General features: G+C 43.8%; 1 protein-coding gene across 1 annotated transcript in view; it reads left to right on the top strand.

The window, feature by feature from the left end:
• The window catches only part of AFTPH (aftiphilin), a 42,432-nt gene extending 32,228 nt beyond the window's left edge, over window positions 1–10,204 (top strand). Inside the window, 2 exon segments of the mRNA XM_033513203.1 lie at window positions 3,146–3,269; window positions 8,983–10,204. Of these exon segments, the coding sequence (XP_033369094.1) occupies window positions 3,146–3,269; window positions 8,983–9,127 (269 nt within the window). The 3' untranslated portion in view covers window positions 9,128–10,204.
• Window positions 10,205–24,378: the final 14,174 nt, after the last annotated feature.

The following is a 24,378-nucleotide window of genomic DNA, read 5'->3' as shown; positions in this document are numbered from 1 at the left end:
CTTAGGTTAAGTTGATAATGCAAGTACTCCTTCAATACAATGCCTGAAGCCATGATAATCAATTTTTTTCATAGGAAAGATATTTTTCCTTTTAGTGATTTTAATTTTTAAAATCCGTTCATAAGCTGTTTGGGGTCCTCCCACATTTCAAGTAAGTGATTATAATTATTATGGTATTTTTTGGTTTTAGAAACATGCTTTTCTAGTTTTAAAATCTAATCACTGAAAGCAATTTTATGGCATGGCAATCTAAATGACTTTTTATTCCACCCTTGAGAAATGTCATTATCAGATGAAAGAGGGCAGATTTGTCATGGAAGTGACAGCTAGCAAAGTCAAGGTGCTTGAATCCTGCAGATTCTTTTAAGTGTGTGCAAGTCCACTGACACAAGTCACCAGTGCCCAGTATTACTGCTTGTGCAGCTGGGTACATGCATTATTGCTTGTGCAGAAGGTGTGCACACTGGAAGGGGTTACTGGAGGAATAGTCTGTTAGTCTTTTATTGCATTTTATTTTTTATGTCTTTGTTTAATCAAGTTACAGGTATCACCTTCTGTGGTATGCCCTATAGTGCTTCTTTTTTTCTTCTTTTTTTTTTTTTTTCCCCCCTTTCTTTATTTTGGTTTGGCTTTGGTTTTTTTTTTTTTTCTTACTGACTTGTTTCTGGGAAAGTCATTTGTTTAATGGCTTGCAGCTCGTGTGTTTGTGTGTGTGTTTAGGAGCTTTGTGTGGGGTTTGGTTGGCTAACTTTCCTTCAATATCTCATTAAGGTTTTGCAGTGGTTTCCATATATTTATTCTCTCATCATCTGTGGTGATTGAAATTTCCATTTCAATAAAATGGAAAATATGCAACTCTTAAAAATAATAAAATAATTGAAATACAAATTGCTAGATTTTTTTTTTTTGCTTAAAGAAGATACTTTTATCAGAAGTTTATTCTTTCTTTGGAGACTTAATTTTACTTGTTATAGATTGACACTGAATTCTTCTCAGTCTGATGTTATCAGTACTCAAAATAACTTTTTATATACAAATTTTCATTCCACATTATGAACAGGGAGTTACTAATTTCTGATATTTTCCCACAGATTTAATGCATTGTTTTATTTTTCATGTGAAGAGTTTAACATAAATGCAGCTGAGTAAGAGGTGCCTAAAGAACAGTAAATTGATCAGTGACATCCCAGTACAGGACTGTAAATGGGAATATCTAAATGATGTAACTTACAAGGTTGCATTTAATGTTTGTTGCAGAGTTGCATGTCAAAGGGCTCCTTCCTTCAATTAGCTTTCCAATTTGTACCTTAATGGGATTTCGCAGGCTTCTGCAAGTCAAAGTGTATTTCTTCAAGGCTTCCTCTCCCTGATTGAAAGTGGATATTTTATGGAATATTTGGGCTTTTTCTTATTTCTAAGTTCTGTAAACATCTGACATTATTAGAAGTCTTGGTATACCAGTCTCAGGACAGTACATATTTTGATATTTTACATGGAACTGGATCAAATCCACTGTGAAAATCCAGATGTAAAAAAAAATGTATGTTAAAAAGACATCTGATTAATTTCTAATCAATTCATATTACACTAAACAAATCTTCCACATCCTTTAACTTAACCAGATGATTTTCTTTATTTTGCATTTTGGTCAGCTTAGTTTCCTCACAATAAAAGAAGAATTAACTTGTGCCAAAAGGATAAATGGTGAAGACACTGCTTGTGGAGAGCTCACGCAAAGCAGGTTTGAGGATGGTTCTATTAGCACACACAGTGCTGCAGTTACTGGTGGTAAAGGCAGGACAGTAGGCACTGGAATTTATCTTTAGTAATCTTTTGGTGTTTCAAGAATACTTCTAAAAGCATCTTGATCCTGGGAAGTCAGCTGGATACAATCATCAGCAAACATTAACAAATGCTATTTTTGTATCAGGGAGCTGCATGGGACCATTGGGTCCCAGTATTTGCAGTGTTTGTTCTGCAGTAGGATGAAATGATTTTATGTTGCCCACACCAACAGGCACAAGTGTGACACCTGTTTAGCACAGAGGTGTTTGTAAATGAACACAGTGCTTATGAACAAAAATTCTGTGCTGTCTTTGAAAAACACCTTGGGAATGGCACATATGCACACTTCATGAAACCCATGAAGTGAAGCATGGACTATCTGAAACTGTAACTAGGGAAGTATCAGCAATCTAAAATGCAACAAACTTTGTTGTAACAGTCTTTCCTCTTGATTTGTTTTGGTAATTCTAATTCCTAGAGATTTTTTTAAATAGTATTTAATATTTAAAAATCCTGGAGCTACTTCCTACTGAGATGTGATGCTTGATATTAAACAGATAGAGTTTAACTCATACATATATATTTTTTGCATACAGGTTTCCACAGTTTGCAGTGTTTTCAGAATGACCTCTGCTGCTAAAATTTGAAATCTATGTGCAATAAATGTGATATCCAAATTCAGCATCTGACTTCATATACCTGAAGCTGCAAATTCAAGGCTGAAACGTTCAGATTTTTAATGCATTAGAAATACTTGAAAGGTGAAAAGGGAGTGCAGACTAAAAGTTTTGGTAGTCTTGTGCATATTACTATGTAACAATGGCATTTTTAATGCCATTCCACTTCTATGTTTCATAAAAGCTGCTTTTCATCACTTAAAATTTCAACACAATCCCTAGAGAAAAGCCACATACTACATGCACTCTGTTGCATGCCAGTGTCGTTTGTAATCTCTAGGTGAAGAGTTGGTCCCTGTTAACATGCACTGCTCTTTTAATACAGGCAGTTGAGTTGAAGTAGTTGAAGCAATCCATTTTGACACAGCTGATATTTTTTATAGAGGTTTCACTCTGAAAAGTCAATTAGACTGGTTTTGTTTACTCACAGACTGAGACCTGGTATGCCAGACTTGATCCAAGTTGTGTGTTTTGTACTACAACTAAAAAAGCTGCTGAAAAAGGATGGGGAGAGAGGATGATGCTTCAGAAATGCAGACATGTTCTGTCATGTTCTTTTCATGTATCTTGAAATTATAAATGATTCAGATGTTTACAGAAAACAGTCTCTAGCAAGTTGGTCTGTGACTAATTATGATTCTACTTGCCTCCAACCATCACTGATTATTGTTTTATACTGTAAGGTGTGGATCCTGAGTTGTATGAATTGACAACCTCAAAACTGGAAACTTCCAACGCAAGCAGCAGAGTGACTGATGCATTTGCAAGGCTCATGTCCACAGTGGAGAAGGCAAGCACATCCACAAGGTAAATGCTCTTCATTGCATGTTTTCCTTCTGTTTCCAAGGGTGACATGAAATGTGAGGTGTGAATGTGTGTGCAGTTTCAGGGCAGAAGTTCCTGAACGATCAAAAGGCTTTAAATTTTAAATCTGAAGTTCACTGTACTGTAGTTCTTATTTCAAATTATCTCAGAATTCTAAAATGAGATGGGCAAGAGTTTATGAGGTGAAGGAAAAGGATCACCAGGACCAATGTTGGGAAAGTAGAGCCAAAGACTGAACTGGAGGAAGCAACTTTCTGAACACCAGAGCTGGTTCCTGAGAGTGGCAGGGTAAACTGAATCAGTTCAGTGACCTAGGACTGAGAAGATTCTCCTTGGACTCTGTGTGATTTATAAATACAGAATGTTTCACAAGTAAAATGGTAACAGGCTTATAATTTTGACTTTATTTGTCCCTTCACAAATATTTCTAACACCTGTCAAAACTTCAGTGACCAAACATCAGTATAATTTTGCTGTTGCAGGTTAAGGATTGAGTGTATAGTTGGTTCAGGATGTAATTTCTGCCTCAATGGAGCACATGTGAAGTAGTTTTGTGCTTTTTTCATAGGTAGTATCTATAGAAAAGGTTTAGACATCAAACAGCTTTCTTGGAGTATGGCCTTTTGATTTGGTACCAAATAGTCTCTCCATTTACAAGCTTGTATTCTTTGGGTTTATTTTTTTTATGTGTATCTTAGCAGTAGGATCCTAGACTGTCTTAACATGTGATTAATGTCTGTGCCCATTGAAAGAAATGCTGAGGAGCCTTTGCCAAGTAAAACATTGTTTTTTTGGAAGTGCAAACATGCAACAAGTAGATGGTAACATATCTTCACTCTCAAGTGAGCTTTTGGGTTTATTCAGCACTCTTAAACTAGATGTGTTTTCATGCAACAGCCCTTAGGAGGAGGCATGGTAGTGGTGGGATAGAGCTGGCTTGCTTAAAATGACTAATTTGTAATTTTCAAGAGATATTTTAAAACATGCTCTTTTACTGAGAAATCTATCTTCCTGGTTTTCCTGCAGTGATGATTTTGAAAGTGAACATGAAATCAACAAGCCATGAAGTTTCAAGGGAGAACCAGTAGAGGGAACTCCCCACTTCGATGCTGATTTTTGGGTCTTTTGGATTGTTTCTTTTTCTATCCATGGAGTGCTCTTACTCTTCCTAGAGATTGTGTAGTGGAAGTTTTGGCTTTCAGGAATTAGAAAACATAGTTACAGTTGAAATACTTGTGTATTATATTTTAAGCTTAATTTAAAAGTAACCACAGCAGGGCATGCAAACTCCAAATGTATCTTTGTTGTATATGCACTCTTAGATTTGTACATTGTTTTAAGACATCTTAGCTTTTTGTTTACAAAGGAACTTCATTTAAATGAATGTTGACCCTCATTTTTCTGTAGTTTTTTTTATATGAGGGGTTTGGGTTTTTCCCAGTGTTTCCACAGTGCACTTGAAAGCTCTTATTTGAGCTTTTAAAGCTCTTTATCCAGATGTCAGAGCTCTTCCCCTGTTCTGGAGAGCATTACTTACCAACAGGAATTGGTTCTAGATCTGTGATGTAGCAATATATCAGGCTGAGGACCTCAGACTTGGAGGCTAAGTTCAGACATACACAAGGATTAGCTGTTCTCACGATTTAATACATTTTGTTTGTTCTTATCAACTCTAAATTAAACAAAAATAAAAAATCAAGTGCTTTTTCTGCTTGATTTCATGCTCCCCAAAAGAAAAGTAGTCTGTTTTTTCAAGCTAGAAATCTTCTGAGAAATAAAAAGGTATAGCCTCAGCAGTATGCCAAATATTGTGGCACAGTGTTAGCTTTTTGTAATAAATTTATTTTTCTTTTCAGTTTTTTTGAATTCTTTTGTAATGAACTGGAGACTTTAAAATAGGAGAGGCTGGGTACAGCCAGGTCAATGGGAGTAAGGTTCATGCACCAGCCTGGAAATGTTAACTATTAGACATCCATGATAACTGACTGAGGAGGGCAAAACCAGTGGATTAGGATCACTTTGATGGCAACTTCAGTTGTGCTGAGGCTATCCCATGTCTGTAACTTGGCTGAACTCAGGATCTTTAGGGTGAAGTTTAGAGTGAAAATACCACTGTCCAGCTGTGGGATGCCATGTGAAGAGTTGTCTTTATCTAAAATAACCCTGTCTTTAGTTGCAAAGCCATCTCTTGAACCAGAAAGTCGGTTTCTCAGCAGGAAAGTATTGGGAGAGGAGGAAAAAACTTCCCCCTCAGCTTGAGCCTGAAACCTTGAAGGCAGCAGTAAGTGTTGAAGGTCAGGGATGCAGTGCAGCATTCCACAGAGAGTCTCCAGCCTTGCCTAGTTCCATAGAATTGGCAGAGATCAAAAGTTTATCTGCTGTCTTTTTGAAGGAAAGCAGAGCACTGATACCTTTCCAAGAAATAGCCAAAACCCTCATTTAAACTGGAAATACTCCTTGGGGATGGTGTTGGATGGAGCAGGCTAACTCTTAATTACAGAGTGTTTTTAAAGTGCATTTCTCTAATCAGCTCATTGTTGCTGATAAAGCCTGGCCTTGTGGGTGCTATCCTAAAAATCCTTTGCAAACATGAGAGGTGACTGAAACCCTGAAAGACTTGAATGCTGCAGGAAGAGGTTGGAATGCAAAACAGAACAGTGACACACAAGTGATGGATGGACAAAGCATTCCCTCTTTCTTGCCAGATTTTCTTCCAACAACTTTCCTGCCTGTCAGTCTGGTTCATTTCTTGTGGCTTAGTGTTAACATGCCTTTGGAAAGGAAATTTAGTGCCTACAGGTAGAGGGACTGATACAAATGCTCGGGTAGGGGTATCCCTCCTGTCCTTTTTGGGAGGGAATGTAAATGTAGTGTAAGAGAAAAGATGGATGGGGACAAAGTGTGTTGTAGAGGAATATTTAGAAACCAGAATGAGGCAGAGACCTTGTTTTGATCCAGGGATGGGTCCTTTTGTAATCCAAAGTTCTGATTCCAAAGCAGACAGTTGTAGTACAGCTGCCACTGACAGTCCACTCGCCCAGTGTCTGTTCTTTGAGCCATGGCAGCAAGGAGTGAGGAGTGCATGAGCAGGAGAAGCTCTCTGAGACTCCCCTTCACTGATCAAGGCTCAGCAAAAGAAGCTCTTGGCAATGGGAATGTTTTCAGCAGAAGTGGTGCCTGAAATTAATGCAGTTATTTCTCTTGTCTCTGTTCAAGGACATCCCAGTTAGTAGTCAGTTTGCTAAGTTTTAAGGGTAAAATCTGGCTGCTGTGATGGTGCTACTTTGTCTTTGAAAATTTGAGAGTTAATGAGTAACTCTTTAGGGTTTCCCTGGTGATATTTGCTACCGAAAGTGTTGATTGTTGCAGGGAAAGAGTACTTCCAGTGTCCGGTTTTATTGTATTGCAGAGGAACCTGCCTCTCTCTATTGAGGAATGGAGAATTTTGGCCATCTCACCCCTTTCTGCACGGAGATAATTTCAAGAAAGGGTCTGAGTCTCATTACCAAGTGTTTCTATCCGTAGTTCTGTCGTGGTCACTGGGAAGCAGTGGTTGCTGTGTTGGTGTGTCAGCTTCTCCTGCTTTAGAGATACTTTTTACATTGCAGGGGAGTAGATAAATTGTTGCAAAGGGGAATACTCCAGCCAGAAGGGGAGCAGTGGTAACCGGGTGAGATTGAAACCTGACTGGGCTCAGTGGTGTGCCTGTTGTGCAGAGAGAGCAGCTGGTACAGCAGGAGTGATGGCACTGTCCTGTGATAAAGGTGCTGCATGTGACTGTGGAATGAAATGCAGCGCTGCCTCTGGGACCCAGCAGTGCCATTTCTTAGCATGCTGTAGTTGAGCAGAGGAGGAAGAGGAATATAAATAGCAAGGAGTGTGTGAGCTCCATCTCGCCTGATGAACAATTACAGGAACATCTCCAAGGCAGCCCTCTTCCCTTGGCTTCCTCTGTCAAACACTCCTTTGTTAGCTCTGAGTCCTTGATCATCAGGAGTTTGTACCTTTAAGAGGCTTGTGGTAAGTGATTATTAATAGTGGCACCAGATACTGATAACACAGTGGTGGGTGAGAACCACATTTCAACAGCTCAGAGATAGTCCTTTGAGTGCAAACAGAGTTGACTGTGAAGTTGTTAGAGGAGGCACATATTGGCTCTCTGCTTCTTCCTTCAGTAAATCCAGCACACAGCTTTGTTTATCCTCCAGAATTTGGTAATCTGCCTAGTCAGTAGCTCATGAAATTCCATTGCAGCAGAGAAAAAAAAAATATTGCTGTTCTGTGAAGGTAAGACAGTAGACTGCCTCATCTAGAGAACTTCTACCGAGTAGGGATTTCAAGTAGCAAACAAAAGTGATAGTTCAGTGTCAGCACAATGATCAGTGATGATGGTCAACACAATCATCAGATGTCAAGGATGTGTTTGACTCCAGCTCTTTTTTTCTTCTAGCTAAGGAATTCTGAGGCTTCTGTGGAAGCAGACATGTAGCCCCTTGCTTTCCACTGGTCTCTGCTCAGCTGAGGAAACAATCCTCATGGAGGCTGACAAAAAGTACATGCTTCATGGTTGGAGTGGACATTGCCCTCTCATGGGCTTGGTTTAAAGTTTATAAATAAGACCAGATACAGAAAGAAAATTTCTGAAGTGTTCTAGGGAAAGCAGTTTCTTTGGTCCAAGCATTTTATCTCAGCTGTATTTTTTTTCCCCAAAGCTGAGGGAGCTTATTCAGTTGGAATTTTATCATTACAGGATTTAGCTGGTGTCTTCTTGAAACTGGAATAATGTTTGATGGAAAACTCAGTATTTCTAGTAGTAGGCCATGTTCTTCAAAGATAAGCCAGATGTGTGTAAAGTATGGATTTTTGGGCAAAGGAGGGGGCTCTGTAGCAGTCTAAGCCAGGCTTCATTTTACTTGGGAAGTGTGAGTTTTTTGCATAATTGTGAGAACCGAGTGACATGGGATTCAGACTTCTTTATTCATTTGTGCTCAGTAATTCTTGTGAATAATGCAAAAGGCAAAGTAAACCCTAGTGATTCCCAAAGTGCTGTATGTATCGTGGCTACTCATACTCCTGCACTTCAAAGCAAGTAGATACACTTATTTGTGAGGCACCTTCTGCTGCTGCTGAACCCTGAGGGGAGAAAAGGTTTTGAGATCACAACATAGAGTGGCATGTGTGCAGTGTGAGAACAGTTGTATTGAAAACACAGCATAAGTGCTTTTTTTATTTTAAAATGGTTGAGAAGTAACTTAAGAGTTTCTTAATGTCCTTTTAAGAGCTTTTCCCTTTTATTTTTGAAGAATTGTAGCAGATTTAGGTAGTTTGGAACTAATGCTCTGACTGTTTTATCTCTAGAATATGGGCATGGTTGTCTCTTCAAGTGAGTCTCTTGACTCTTGAAGCTGCTAAAAAAAAAAGGAAAAAATCTGTAAAAATTATCATTTGAATAGGACTTTTTTTTTTTTTCCTTATTGCAACAATATACACAGGAACATTTTGCTGACTCTCTCTGTTAACACATTATTGGTAGGCAGGTAGGTATTATAACATTAGACTACCTTCAAGTAGCTTACAGAAGTGCCTGTCAGTGGGAGACAAGCTGACAGAACATTGCTTCAATCAGTGATTGTTTCAGTGATCCCAGGGATATCGGGTACTGGATTAATGCACTTTGTTCTTTTCTTCCCAACAGGAAGCCTAAAAAGGAAGAACATCTTAGTGAAGAGGCTGCCAAGGTGATTTCTAGCCTTCCTGACTTAACTTTCATGCATGCCAAGGTGTTGATGTTCCCAGCCACATTAACACCTTCAACAAGCTGCCAAGAAAAGGTAGACTAAAAGTGATGTGAATTGGACGTTTTCTATTGATTTTCTTTTTTCTTCCCTCTGCGGGGTCGTAAAAAGCAATCTTGATTTAATTAAAAAAATATCAAGTTCAGATGATTTGTTGGTAAGCAGCACTAGAAAGGTATACATAGTAATGTATATTTATTTACATACTGGAGTCCTAAATTTATATTAGAGAAAATTGTAAATAATTGGGGGTAAATCTTTTTGAAGATCTATTCTTTTTGTTGTGCTGGGCTGTATACATTTATGTCTTTGTGAAATACACTGGTGGTGTCCTTCTTAAAAAACTTTTAAAAGTTTAAAAAAAAAAAAACACATAATGAAAACTTCAATCTTCACAATCTGTGAAGTTCCCCCTTAAGACTTTCAGATTGCATTGAGCAACTTTTTCTTTCCTGCATATATTAAAATATTTCTTGCTGGAAAAAAAATCAAAAGGTTATGTTGTCCCTTTTGTGAGTTTTTCAGTTATTGTTTCTTTAAAACCCAGTAATTTCTTTTGTGTTTTAACAAGCTTAAGATGTGTTTTTCCTTTTCTTTTCCCCCATCCCCTCCCCCTGTTTGATTGGTTGGCTGATCAGTTTTTATGTTCTTGAACTTCAGTAGTATGGCTTTGTCACTATATAGCCTTTTGAAAGGTATGCTGTCAGTAATTTCTTGTTCCAGTTATGGATTACTGTCTAAACACTTGATTTTTTTTATTTTTTTTTTTTGGTCATTAGAAGGTTGTCTGCTTTTAATCAGTTTGATTTGGAAAAGAAGGACCAAAACAATATGAATGTCTTACAATGAATTTACCTGTTAAAAATTTTTATGTTCTGTTGTACCACTATTCCTGTTTGATTTTGCACAGTGTAAAATGACATAATCATAGATTGCTATGGTTTTAGGCTGTATATACAGTAAAAAACTATGGGTTGTAAATGTCTGGGGAAATTCCTATGGAAAAAAGAGAGCTATGTCGAAGAACCTCTAAAAAGGTCAATATGCATGCCCAAGGTCTTTTGAGATTTAAGTGTGTAAATTTCCTTTTAGCTTACACAAAATAAAATAATTTAAAAGATACTTATGTATACAGCCTGCTATCTTTTTTTACAGATGTGTGCATTACTCACCTCTCTGTTTGTGGTAAAATTGATGCACTGTAGGACCTTCTGATTTGAGTTGCTGAGTCCCACAAACCACACCTGACAGGGTCCTGTGGATTTTCCTTCAGTTCTCCAGTCTCTTTATCATGTTGGGTGTCAGTCTTTTACTTCTGTCTCCAATTTTCCTTCTGGCTTGTAGGGCAATGTGGCTCATGATATTTGGGGTTAGAGACTTTTTCAAAGCAATTGGCAGCACTCAGCTGTAAGAAACACCAGCTATGGTGAGCATAGAAAGGACAGCTGGGTTTGCTGATTCCTTAGCTACAAAATACCAGAAACACTGTAGTTAGTGAAGTCTCCTGTCATGTTAGCTTGCACTGTAGCTCTGTGACAACATCTCATCAGAGGGTCTCAGTGGGTTGGCTGCAGGTAAGGCATGTTCTGGGTGCTGCTGTTTCTTGATAGTACATGGACATAGACTCTTCCATCTCCTTACTAAGTGCACAGCTCTTTAAGTGCTCAGTAATCACCACCAGTTCATCACTTAACATCTAGTTCTGAGAAATCTCTAGAGTGTTTTTTAATCTATTATTTGAATTTTTATTTGTCTGACAGCACTTGGGTCTGAAAAGCCTGAGTTTGATGTCATCAGCTGGGTAAACTGAAAGGTTGTCCTTGCAAAAGGAAGCTTTTTACTTCTTGAAGTGTCCCTGAGACACCAGTGCTGGGGTTCTATCTTAGTGAATGCAGGAGTTTCAGTGAGTGGTGGCTGCTCAGAACTGGGAGAGCAGCTCCTATGGCTATGGTAAAGTTAATTTGTAATGGCTGCACTGTCTCCTTTGCCCTCTAATTAGTACTGCAGTGTACAATGATGTGGTATCAAACTGCACCCTGTTGTAGCAGAAGAGGTTTAAGGAAAAGCCATCTGCTTTAACATGTAGCCCCAAACCCACTTCTGTTTGCTGTTTCTGCAGATTTTCATCACAGCACTGACTTCATGCCTGTTACATGTCAAAATTAGCTTTGCTAATCTCCCAGGTTTAGCACAGTGTTCTTTAGTGCATGCTTATTATATTATTCAGTTCTGGTGTTGGGCTGCTGTAGGTTAAAATTGGTGCCTTTGTTTCCGCGAGTGTGGCGTGTCCCTTGGAGCCGGAGCAGTGGGATAGCTGCAGCACAGAGCTATAGCTATTGTTTCAAGGAGAATATGTTTAGGAGCTGACTCATGATCCTTGTCTGGCAGCGAGTGGACTGAAGTATTAAGGAGAGGTGGGGGTGGAAGTGCCAGCTGCAAGTTGATCTTTAGTCTCCTCACAATTGCCTCCAGAGGCAGCTGCCCATTTGTCTTCCAGTCTCCAAGTGCAGTTCTGGTGGCCTGCCGTGGATGGGGGAGGGGAAAAAGGAGATTTCTATTGTGACTGATATACCAATCTGAAACTTTGTGAAACCTGGTACTACCCAGAATGTGTTTATGGGGTTTTTATGTTCTTTCTGCATCCCACAGACCTTCACACTGCTGAAAGATGTAAAGCTTACATCCAAATTCAGCTTTTTGGGGTAGATGCTGCCTGCCTTAAAATGTAGGACTGCTTTTTGTCTCCTAGCTTAAGCCTCCTTTTTTGCTGTTGATGATGGGATGGACAAACAGGATTCTCTTGCCTCTCTCCTCTGTCTTGTACAGGCGGTTTTGTTCATATGCAGAAAGTTTTGGCTGACAGATTCAGCTGCATCGGGGTTGTCCTTCCTTGCTGTTCCTGTTGACACAACATGCGTTGTCTAGATTAATCTTGCCAGTAGCCTCATGGGCAGGATGGCAATGGATACTTTGTGCACATTTGGGTTGTTGTGCATTGTCACCAGACACGTCAGGGTGCATCACTTTCACCCCAGAACCGGTGTCACTGAAGAGGGAGCTCTTATGTGCCCATCCAGCAGAAGCAGCAGAGGACACCTGGTTCAGATGCAATTCCCTGAGCTGGCACATGGCCATGAGGCAAAGTCCAAAGATCCCACTGTGAAGTGAGCTGCAGGCTCTTGAATGACTGCTAAGAAGGGCTGAGCTCTGCTTGTGAGACTTTAGGGCTCAGCTCTGCCTTACCCAGAGCACCACCACCTGCTGCAGGTGCTGGCAGTGCTGGACTGCCCACAGCACCTGGAACGTTGACATCTTCTCGGAATATCATTAGCTCAGCAAATTCATTTTGAGATGCCAAAAATGAAGCTTGCAAATAATGTGTGTGCATGTCCACAAATGCAGTGAGTGCATACTGAAGTTAACTCTTCATCACATTGAGGTGTTGTACAGAATTTTGCCTGGTAATGAAATCATCATGTGGAAAGTTTTGTTGTTGGACTGCTGCACTTGAGCTGAATATCTGGTGGGCTTTATAGGATGTGAGAGACATAGCTCAGTGCATGTAAGGTGAATCACCCTTGGTCAACCATTTACATTTTGTGCCAGTTCTGCAACTCTGCATATTTATCTTCTAAATTTCAGAGCATTTTGAAAATACAGGGTAGTTGCAAAATACACTTGAATATAACTTTTAAAAGCATATGTCATCTAATAATTGCATAGTACCTGCTAGGAGTATCTGCTACAAAATCAGAGAAGTTTTTTGTCTTCTGGCCTCTGCCAAAGAGCACAGCCACTGAAGGCAACAAGCAGCTGGGTCTGCTCCCTCCAGAGAGGCTGGACTGTGAAAGGAGATGGGAAGAAACACATTTAAGTCCAAAGGGCTAAAAACAAGAGGAGGGGGAGCTGGAAGAAAACACAAAGCAAGAGTTCAGCAGAAGCTCTGAGTAGGGGAAATAGGAAGGTGAAGCAGTACTCAGAGTATAGGCAGCTGGGATAGCTGTAGGAAGAGCAGATGGTGGAGAAAGTGGGATACAAACATGAGGAGCAGGAGCATTTGGAGAGAAGGGAAAGGCTGGGCTGGATTACAGGTGCACACACTGTGCCCACTGGCTGCTTTCCTCCAAATCTGGAGCTGAGCCTTGGAGATGCAAGGGTCTGAGTTCCTGTTCTGCAGAGGAAATGTGTCACAGCCGTGGGGTGAGTGGGAGCTGCATCACCACAGCCCCGCTATTGCTGTCAGTTATTGTTGGCAGAGAGCTGGACTGCAGACTAAGGGGTTTAAATGCAGCTGCCAGTGCCTGTCCTAGCATTGATACAAGTCTAGATGTTAGAAGACCTTTTTCAAAAATTATTTTTAGATAAGGAGGTACATTATAGTTCCTCACTGTAGATACAAAATCAAATCCTCTGTAGCAAAGCTCTGCTGCGGATTTGGAACTGCAGCTTCAGTCCTGTCATGTGTCTGCAATGTGACAGTTGTTGCTTACATATCCTCCTGTCTTCACCTGATCCTTGCCTCGTGCCCTGTGCAGATTTATTCTCTGAATCAGTGTAGTGCAGTGAAATTCTCTGAAGGGCCCCTGCTTCCTGTGTGGCTGAAGGGAATGGCTGGCCCTATGTGGAAATTGCAGAGAAGGCACAGAGGAGTGTGATGCTCTCCTGGCTGGAAGCAGCTGGCTGTGCCAGCTTTTTTGCAGGAGGTCACTTGTGCACTTCTGCCATTTGGTACCCAGCATGAGTTGCCTGATTGGGATGTGCAGAAATGCTAATTTCTCTGGGATGTAGCTTAAGCAGTTAGGAGCTTTCCTTGTTTGATACTCAGTTGTGGCTCTGTGGCACTGGGGGTCAGGTGCATGTATGATGCATCCAAAACTGATGGAGCTCTTGTTTTCGGCTTGTCCACCTGTACTTAAAAATGTAATATATGTTATTAGCCCTGTGTTACAGACAGGTTGCAAAGATCAACTCTTTGTCAGCAATATCTGAGAAGGACTCAGCTGACACAGGTCTCACACACTCCTCAAAGGCAGAGGAGAATTCTGACTATCTCATGTCTGGATTCACTATGTGGTCACCAAACAAAAGTATTTTTCCTAGTTTAGGGTCTCTGAGTCTTCCTCTGCAGCTCCACCAATTCTGTCAGGACTCTGCTGACCAGGCACATATCTGCAGAGGTTCCTGGTGCTGTACACATTACAGTAATTGGAGTGTGTGCCTCAAGTAAGGCTTGGGACTACTTTTACAATATGAAATGGCCAAAAAATGTTTCTCATTGAACTAAAAGACACTGGGGTCCTGTGGAAAACAAAATAATTCAAAGGCTAGTCAGATTAGGGTATTGTACATATTTTTTTAAATGTTTGCCTAAATATCCTTAATGATTCTTCTGGCATGGTTTTCCACATGCTTAATGATCCTTTTGGGCACCGTTTTGTATGTTTAGAATATACCCCATGTGTGCAATATATTTATCTGAGGCATCAGACTGGGCTGTATTCCCTGAGGGATTCTGCTGGGCTGTCACCTGTGTGCTCACTGCTTGTGTGCCCAGGTGGCATTTGCTACAGCTGCTGTCAGTGGAGCTGTTGTGGGTGCTCCTTGCTCATCAGGGTTTGTTGGTGCTCGTGCATGGCCAGGTCCTTGTGTGCTGGCATGGTTCACACCAGGTCCAGCAAGCAAACCCACTCAGGAGATGAGGTTTCCTGCTGGGATTGCTGTCGTGGTGTGAGCCTCACCTGCCATGTTCTTTGGAACAGACCTTATAGTGTTGCTTGGCCTCCAGCTGCTCAGCAGGGGACCCTGTAGGAAAAGGACTTACCTGGGGTACCTCAGGGAGCTGTGTTCTCGTGCCATGATGCTGTGGGCACCCCAAACCTTGCTGCTGTACAAACCCCAAAAACCTCTGTGGTGTTCAGCTCCATCCTCATGAGCCATGCTGCCACAGCTGGCCTGGCACTGCACAGGGGTGAACCTTGTGGACTTGTACCTTGGGGCAAAAAGCCCATCCCAATCACTTTTGGTGGCAGGGAATGCAGCACCTTGTGCCACACTGGGGAGTTTGTCTGTTACAGACCCCAACTCCAGCAGTAAAAGCAGCAGACAAATTGGCTTCTCCCATGCTAGTTCCACATTGCTAAGTGTCAGTTGCAGCTTTTGGTCTAAGTAGAACCCCTAGTAAGGGTCTCCCCTATTGCTTGAGGGAGCAACTAGTCTTGGCCACAGTGACACAGGGGGAAGGAGGGCAGTCCTGCTGCTCCTGCCACACAACTCTATCCCAACATGTCTTTCCAAAGCCAGTGGGCAGCTCTGTGATCAGAGGAGCAGATTGAAGTACAGTGGGACGTGCAGAAGGCACGTGTGTGGTCATGGCAGAACTGTCTCTGTCTAATGTCCATATTCTGGTGTCTTCTTGGGCTGTCACTCCAGTCTGCAGAGCTGTGATATTGTCTGAATTGTAATTTTTGCTGTGCTTGGAGCTGGTTTTTCAGGTCTTCTTCAGCTGAGGAAAAGAAGTGTATGAGGACACTGCCTGGAAAAAGCAAGTGAACACTGGCAGCTGTGTGCAGGTACTCCATGAGTAGCTGGACTGCTGGTTTGGGTTTTTTTGTTACTCTTTTATGCTCACCAGTCCAAGGAGTTTACAGAAGACAAGGTAACAGAATTTGCTGAGTCTCTCCCCAAAGCACTTCAGTTGCTCACAGTAGTCTTGGAGAAGGATGTGGGAGCACCTTCTACAGGAATTGAGAGCAGAGTGGAAAATAACCTAACAGGCACCTTCAAAAATGCAAAGGCTGGCTCAGGATCCATAAGGCTTTTTTGGATCACGTTTTGGCTCTTAAACTACAGGCAGCCTTAGCACAAATAGGAAACATGGATATTTTGGAAGCAAATCAAAAGCAGTCATGTCCCTCTAACATCTTCAAATCCTCCCTTTCCTCTCAATCTCTAGCCCTAAATATCATCAAACATTTTGTCCCAGTCACAGCAACTTGGACCTGAAACCTGTTTGCACATGAATTCTACTACCAAAAAGGGTTTTTTTTTCAAGGCTGTGTTATTTTACTGGTGCAGGGACATGTTTTCATGAGGAGCACTAAAGCCTTTTGTCACTTAGTTAATGCTGAAGCCAGTTAAGAATCAATGTGCAGCTGGTGGCGGGTGTTTTGCAGCTGTTCAGACTCTTGCAGGTTACTCCACTCTCCCTTGGGCAGAGCTGCCTCCCTCTGACAATGGCAAAAGGAGCAGTTGTGCCACTGCTTTGTGCTCCTACGGGAACATTTTCTCCCCTTTTCCATTTTGAAACGGTGTCCTCTCCCTTTCCCTCTATCCGTGGCCACCTAGATGAAGTCTTTTCTGGCAACTTTCCACCTCCCCTGGACTGAGGAGGAGGAAGCAGGGTGGAAAGGGAGGAACAGACAGCTGTCCTTTAGGTTTCCAATCAATCAGCTCCTTAGCAGGCTGGCAGTGTGAGCTCAGTCCTTAGGAAAGCTGTTCTTTCATTCAGGAGGTGGCCTGAGCCAATTCTCCCTAGTCCAGGGCTGAAGAGGTAGAGAGTTTGGTCCTTTCTAGCTTACAGGACCATTGCAGCAGGCACAGGCTCCTATTTATTCCCTGTGTTTGCTTCATGCAGTGCACTGGAGGCTGGTTCATGCTGGCACTGTGGAGGTGAACCTCTCTCAGGACACTGCTGAAATGTTGCAGTGTGTGCATTTCAATTTTCATCTCTTCATGAAAACCACTTTCCCCTGAGACTGGGAGTGGCTGTAGGGAGATACCTGGTGAGGTGCAGCACTGCCCAGGCCAGCCTGACACCACAGCATAAAGGGAGAGAGTCCAGGACTTGCTCTCAACAAATTCCTGAGTGTACTGATCCTGGGGGTGTGTTTTGAGTCAGGAGGATCACAGCTGAAATCTTGTTAGCAAATAATAGCCCTGGTGTGCAGAAATCTGCCTGGCTGCCATCTTGGTCTTACTCTGCCACTTGTAGTCAGCAGGGTTGAAAATTCACCCTTGTGTTTGCAAGTGTGAGCACAGTGTGGCTGCCCTGTTTGCAGGTGGTGAGGAGAGCCATGGTGTGTGGTGGCAAGGGGGATTTTAGTGTGTTTGCAGGAGGAATTTTACAGTTCTGGTGCTGTTGCTAGAGAAATGCTCCTTTTGATGGATACAGAAAATGCTTTCTGCAGCTGGGATTCCAAAGGTAGATGTGTCTGTAATGAGGCATCAGGCCTCATTTAGCTGCAGAAAGGTTGATCAGTAAAAAAAGTACTTTTATCTGGTGCTCTCTGGTTTTCCCCATGAATTTGGGTGTCTGAATACCATGTGTCACCTGGCACACTGCTGAGTGTCCCTAAATCAGAAATGGTTCTCAAATCTGAGAGTTTCCAGGGGCAGAACATCACCACTAGCAACAGATAAATATGAAAAGATTAAGTAGTGCAATGCTGTGCTATACTGCCCCAAATTAAATGTTTCCACCTTCGAAAGCAGAGCCCTACTCTCCAAATTTTAAAGAAACCTTGCAAAATGCAGCTGAGCTGCAGGCAGGGACAGATTTGCAGGAAGGGAAGCTGCACAGATACGGCATTGCTTCAACTTGGATGTGGGCATGGGATTTTCTGATCCTCTACCTGTGCAAAAGGTCACCAGTTCTCCACAAAATTTTGCAAAAGAAAAAAGTATAAAAGAAAGGGGTGGGGGGGGAAGCCTGTTTTTTTTTTTTTGTTTTTTTTTTCCCCTGTAAGGGCTGAGTTGGTTCTGCAGTGATGACTGTGAGAATCCAGCAAAGGTGCGCTAAGGGTTTCTCTCAGCTGGCTGCCCTGCAGCAAGTGGAGCCAGAGCATTTGGGCAAAGCTAAAGTATTGAGAGGCAGGGAAAGGCTTTGATTTATGCATTAGCAGGGTCTAGTCAATCCTTGGTCTGCCTGGTTTTCCTGTTTTCTGTCTGCATTGCTTATTTTTGCCTCCCTGGGTGCTTCTCCCAAGACTTCTCGGCTCGTTCAGGTTTAATCTCTGTGATTTGTCTACAGCCCCTCTCGCTCTAATCTCTGCAGGTCACCGTGTGGGGCACGTTGGGTTCTCTTTGGCTGTTTGCTGCCATCAGCACATCTGATCGTGGCTGAATTTACATCAAAGGAGCACCTGACAAAGCAGCCGGCCTGATAATAGGCTCTGGTTTCTTCTCAGCAACCCAAACAGGTGGAGGCGGGCAGGACCACAAGGGAGACCGTGCTCCACTTTCAACAGGGTTTGCTTTTCCCTCCTGCTTGACAGAGCACTGCAGACCCCAGTGCTGCTGCAAGCTCCCAAAAACCAGAGCTGCTCCTGGAAAAGAGGAAAGCGAGACAGAGGTAGGCTTTGCTCTTCTCCTGCAAAACAAACTCGCCTGTGTGGGAAACTAAGTCACAAAAACTAATTTTAAAGCTCTCCTGCAGTTGCTGTTGTAGCTGCAGAAGTGCAGCCCCAGAGTTACAGGTGTCTTTTCATTGCAGAGGGAGAGGCCAGGGTCAGGAAAGGTGCTGCAGTCGCAGTGTGATTGCTGCCTGTTTGGAGCTGGTCACAGAAGGGGCTGATGAACTCAAGATTGCACTCTCTAGCCAAACACTTAAACTTAAGTGTCAAATAATAGGGATTTGCATTTGCTTTTTTGTGTAATTTATGCTGCCCAGACCATTTTCCCTGTCTAGAGTTTGCTGTGAGGAGCTGATTTTGAATAATTATCATACAGAGTTACATTTGGTCACACACACACACGGAATTGATACAGGGAGATGTTTCCTGCAGTTGGAATTATCCTGAGAGGTACTGGATGCTGTTTGGGCTGGTACAGATGTGTCTCATGAGCACAGTGCACATGGGAGCTGCTCTTCTTAGGTGCTGCAGCAGTGATCAGGGTGCTTACAGGTTTGTTCTCTGCTGGAAGGAGAACCAGTGGCACCACATCCCATCTCCTGTAGGTTTGCTCTGCCAGTATTGGGTCCCTGGTACTCTGAGGGGACCTGCAGCTTTCCAAGGATTGAGTCTGGGCTCTGATCTATCCTGGCAGGCTGTGTGTGCTCACCTTGGGCTGGACACCTCTGAAAGGGGAAAAGCTCTGCTCCCAAAAGGCTGGGCAGGGAGATTGTAGCAAATCTGGTTCATCCCTCTGTTCATCTGTCACATCACAGGAGGTGTGAAACCAGGAGTAAGTGCAAGGGACAGGAATGTGTGTGCTGGGAGCTCCCTGCAGCTTGTCTCTTCCAGAGGTGTGGCCAAGGACTGCAGAGGTCCTGGGTGCAGGAGCTCCAACTCTCCGTGCTCTTCTGCACAGAACCAACCTTGCTTATTCTTTAAGTGGGGCTGGGAAGCCCTCTGCAAGTCTGTGTGTTTTGTGGGGTGCTGTAGCACAGGATGGATGAGAAGCTGCTGCCTTTGGCTGAAGGACAGAAGTGGTGACTGGAGCTGTGCAGTCGGTGCTGGAACTCCCTGGGCTCCCACTCCCAGTGTGCAGGGCTAAAAGCCACATCCACCTAGGAGGGTTTTCAGCTCCTTTTTGATCTGAGCAGGGTTCTGGCTCCTCCCAGGTGCGAGTGCAGTTTCCAGGGAGAGCTGAGGCTGGAAAAGCAGGACAGCCCTTCACACCTCACCTGCTGGAAGCCCCGAGGGAGCAGAGGTGCTGTGCTGTCCAGCTGCTCACCCCTAGCCCTGCTGTGCTGATAGCCAGCTGTTTGGGGATTAAAGGAGCTGTTTAAACAAAACAATAATAATAACACTGCAGGCAGGTTTGATTTAGTGTGTAGGGACTCTGGTATTCAAATGAGCTCATGATAGATGGAAGTATTGGCTCATTAAGTGTTGCTTTGGAGTTTACCCTCGGGAAGGCTACGTTTTCATAGTGCAGCAGTGATTTGAGATGGTCCAGATTCTTCTTTGCTTGGGTTTTTTACCTTCCAAGGATTTCTGTGGGTTTGAAGCCACTTTCAGTTGTGATCTGTTAAAACAATTTCCAGCATAGTGTCACTGCCTTTGTCTCTTTATGACATATGAAAGCCAGTTAGGGTTTTTTCCTACTGTTTAAAACCCAGGCTTGGGTGAGACATTTGGAATATCTGCTCTTTGCTTTCTTTCCACTGAGGAGTGTGCTGGGATGTCTGGAAGCTGTGAATTACGAAGGTGAGCTGTGCTATAGCTTAATTTCAAAGTACAGCAGTTAGAAAAACAAGGTGCCTCACTGCCACTTCTTCTCTGGCATGTGAAGCAATTGAATTCTGAATGAAAGCATTAATAAATCTGGATAAATCCCATCTCTGTTTCTGGTCCCACAGTGTAGGGCAGTGTTCCTGTCCCAGCTGGCCAGCCTCTGTCCCCCAAGGCACCAGCAGCCAGCAAACTCCAATATTAAACTCGCAAAGCAACAGGCAAAACAGGAGAGGGGTGAGGCCATCCCACTTGTCCTCTCTGGAAGTCCATATGGATGGGTACCTTTTCCCCTCTGTCCCAAGGGTTTAACTCCTGTTTTCCCTGGGTCTTAAACGTTTGCAGCCATAGGGTAAGATGCACCCACAGAGCACAGGCAAGCAGAGGCTTCAATGAAACAAGGCAGGAAGTGAAATGAGCATCTCACTGTGGTGTGGAATTAAATCCTGGATTTGCATTAGGCTGAGTGGAGAGTCAGGAACCTGCATCCCGAGATTAAAAACACCACGGAGCAGCGCGGGCGCCGCTAATTGTGGGTTTACAGGAGAAAGGCAGAAACACGCTGAAAAGTTGGCTCACAATGCCACTTGCTGCATCCTAATCTCCTGGTTCCTTTCTTGCCTTGCTAATAATAAGTAAGACTAATTTAATTTTCACAACATCCCAAATCTGTGGCTCTGTGATTCAGAGACTTAATAAGATTCTCTAGCCGAGCCAAGAAAAGCTTAGTGGTTTTGAGCTTACTTTCTGTTGGGTTTCAGTTTCAGGACATTTGTGTAGTGTTGTTGTTTGTTTAAAACAAAACAAAACAAACTTGTATTCCATCAGGATTACTAGGGTGTCTCTTTAAATTATTGTATGTGTAAATTGGTTGTGCTGGAGTTGGATAAAATCTTGAGCAAAAAAAGGCAAATTTTGGCAAAATTAAAATGAGTTGTTGTGATTTGCCACACTTTTTTTTTCCTAGCTAGAAAAGAAACAAACCTATTTTGTTTCAGCCTTTTCTGAATAAAAGGCTTCGAGATTTTCCTCTTTGAAGCAAGTTTTCATTTGGAATGATCTTCAGAGCTAACTTTTGTTAAAGGGGCTGGAAAGTCAAAGCAAAACATTTGTTTCAGTCGACCCCAAATGAATTTTTTTTTTTTCTTTTGAAACTTTTTTCAGGGTTGCCAGTGAACCGAAAAATCAGTTATTCACCCAGCTTTATATCCCACATCCTGACAGAAACCTCAGAGCCCCACCGTGACTGTTTATGTGGTGCAGCTGCCCCTAAGCCCTCCGTTTATATGTTGGTAAATTATTCTGCTGCTCGGGCCGGTGTGAGACACTGAACCAGGAGTGAGTGCCTGGGTTTTCTCCCTTGGGTTAACAAGGAGGCAGCATTTTACAAAGTGTTTTTAACTCTTCTTCTCCATGGCAGGTGTTGCCTTTGCTGCCCAGGTACAGCTGCAGGACCTGTTTCATGCTAAAGGCTGTGCAAGGAGCAGGCGTTAGGAGCTGGGTTTAAAGCAGCAGATTTGAGCTCGGCTTTGGGGGTAGCACTGCTTCAAACAGAGGAGTGCAGTAATCAAGGAAAGAAAGTCCCTAATTTCAGGGTTAACCACAGTCAAACCCCACATTTAAAATGTGCTTTTCTTATGGTTACTCTGGGTGATAAATTATATATTACACGAAGCTACTGGGTTGTTTAACTCTTTTTGTCAGGGCACATTCTCTCTGTGCAGAGAATTATCTGCAGATGGCACAGGGCATTCTGGAACAACAGAGCCAAATTTGCCTGTTTCACTGAAGCTGGTGGAAAAAAGTTTAGATTAGGTTGCTTTAGAACAGACATCATAACCAGAAATGGTTGGGCCTTGCTTGTCTGGTACAGATTGCAAGTCTTCTGGAGAGGAAAGAGCCAGGCCAGATGGGTTTGTTCTGGCTGTTTATCTTAAATCTTAATTTAGGCTTAAATCTTGATGCCTCTCCCTTGAAGCACTGAAGCATTTAGAGCAGCACAAGAAAACAGGCTCGGTGTGTGCATGTTCCTGAGGCTGCAGTTTTCCCTTGGTGCCACCGTCCCAGGGAGCCCTTCCCAGCCAGCTGGGCACGTTCTGGCATCCAGAGCTGGTGCCAAAACTGGTTTTGCCTGGGCAGGGGTGCTGGGCAGGCTGGAGCCACCGTGCCTCCTCTGAGCCTGGCAAGGATGTCCTGGGGAGGACTACTCTATTTTTAAATTACATCTTTTTCATCCTCAACTTTGGAGAGCACTTACCCTGCCCCAGGTCCAGGTGTGAAATGAAGTTAGTCGGAGCCACATGGATTTGCTATCCCCCAGGAGCAGCCCAGGGACTGTGGGAAGGTTGGTTTTCCTCCCCTCCCTTCTAAGGGATGCTTCTGTTCTTCTGTTTGGCAAGTCCCAGGCCCTTGGAGCCATCACCTCATCCCCAGCACCTCTGCTCCCCACGGGGACCTGCCTGGGAGCGGCTGTGTGGTGGCTGAGCTGTGAGGAAGGTCACATCAGGAGCACGGGGCGTGGGAGGGGAGGCAGGAATAGGAGTTTCTGGCAGGAGGGAGCAAGCTGGGACTTGCCACCTTTCCAAGCTCATCTGAGTTGTCCCTCCTGCCCAGCACGTTTCTCTCCCTTTTTCCCCCACTCCATTGCCTGGGAACAACACAGTCCTGGGTTGTCCTCGCTTTCATGTGTGGGACTCCAGACTGGTGGAACCAATTCGTGGTGGAAGATTCACTGGGCACATTCTGGCCCTTCTTTGCTCCTGCAATGTCTGGTTTTACATTGTGCTGTGGCTGCCATTCTGCATCACTCCCATCCCCAGAGCCCCTGTGACACACCACAGGTGGAGAAATCATTGCTGTGCTCCTCTCTGCAGGTAATTCTGGGTGTGCTGGTGATCCCTAACCCACTAAGTCGAGGCTTTTTAATAACCCAAACTGAGTGGCAGAGGTGGTGATGAGGTGAATTAAATTTCCTTGGTTTTGGTTGCATCAGAGTTCTTCACTTGGGCTGGACAAAGGAAACCATCCAGAATTCAGTTTGTACTAAGTAATAAGCCACAAGACCAGTGAGGCCACACCGTGTTTGGGGGGTCATGTGTAGCTCTAGAGGGATGGAGGGGGTGTTTTGAACTCTGCTTAGAAATTCTGCTCTGTTGGTTGCTGTTGCTGTGTGTCTTTGGGGTGTCATCCTAACGGGGGTGGCCTTGCTGCCACCATCGTGTCTGCCAGAGCTGCATCTGAGAGGGCAAAAAGAGCAAACTGCAATCTCAGCTCTTCCCTGTCCCCCCTGCCCTGTTGTTTCCCTGAATCCTTTTCCTTCCCAAGGTGGGAGCAGCCTGGCTCCCAGAGCAGCACAGTCTGGTTCTCCCTCCCCGGCTGCGAGTCCGGGTGCTCCGAGGTTCCTCAGTGGGAGGGGCTGCTCCGGGGAATGCGACAGTGACGCTGTTGGAGCACAGCCAGCTCGGGCTGTGCCCGTGGTGTCCCTGTGTCACAGCGCCCAAGGGTTGGACATGGAGCAGCTGCTGCGTGCGTGGATCCACAGGTAACCCCGAAAGGCTTTTCCTGTCCTGGAGCTGAGCTGCTTCTCTCCTGACCCCCAAGCTCTTCCTTGGATGAAAGCTCCACAGCTGGGACCAAGTCCTGCTGCTGGAGCTGGATTGACTCTGGGCTGCCCTGGCCAGCCCCTGTGTGGTTTTCGAGCATCACTGCTGCTTCCAGTGGTAGGTATTTTCTCCTGGGGAGTATGATCTGGGTCCAGACCCTGCTCTTGCTTTTGTCCAGTGAAAGCCAAAGTCTGGCAGCTCAGCCCACCAGACCCTCCTCAAACCCTGGTGTAGCCTAAAGCTGTGTCCCCACAGCCACCAAAGGGAAGTAGGATGCTCTGGTGCTTTAGAAATGGAGTTACATTCAGGACAGATATTCTCCAAATTGAGAATAGGTGCTCCTCATCCCTGGAACTGCAGCATGTTAACTTGAGGCTAGAGAAGAGTGGCTGAGGTGACCCTCAGTCCCATTCAGGGTGGCAGAAGCAGCTGGAGAAAGAGGTGCAGGAGCAGAGGGCTGGGCTGTAAACTGACTGGAAATGGAGCCCCCCTTCCATTTGTGTCCCAAGGCAGCTGCCAG

This window comes from Parus major, chromosome 3, assembly GCF_001522545.3.
Source record: "Parus major isolate Abel chromosome 3, Parus_major1.1, whole genome shotgun sequence".
NCBI classification, from domain to species: domain Eukaryota; kingdom Metazoa; phylum Chordata; class Aves; order Passeriformes; family Paridae; genus Parus; species Parus major.
The sequence above is the reverse complement of the archived record's forward strand: the minus strand, read 5'-3'. Positions and strand labels throughout refer to the sequence as shown.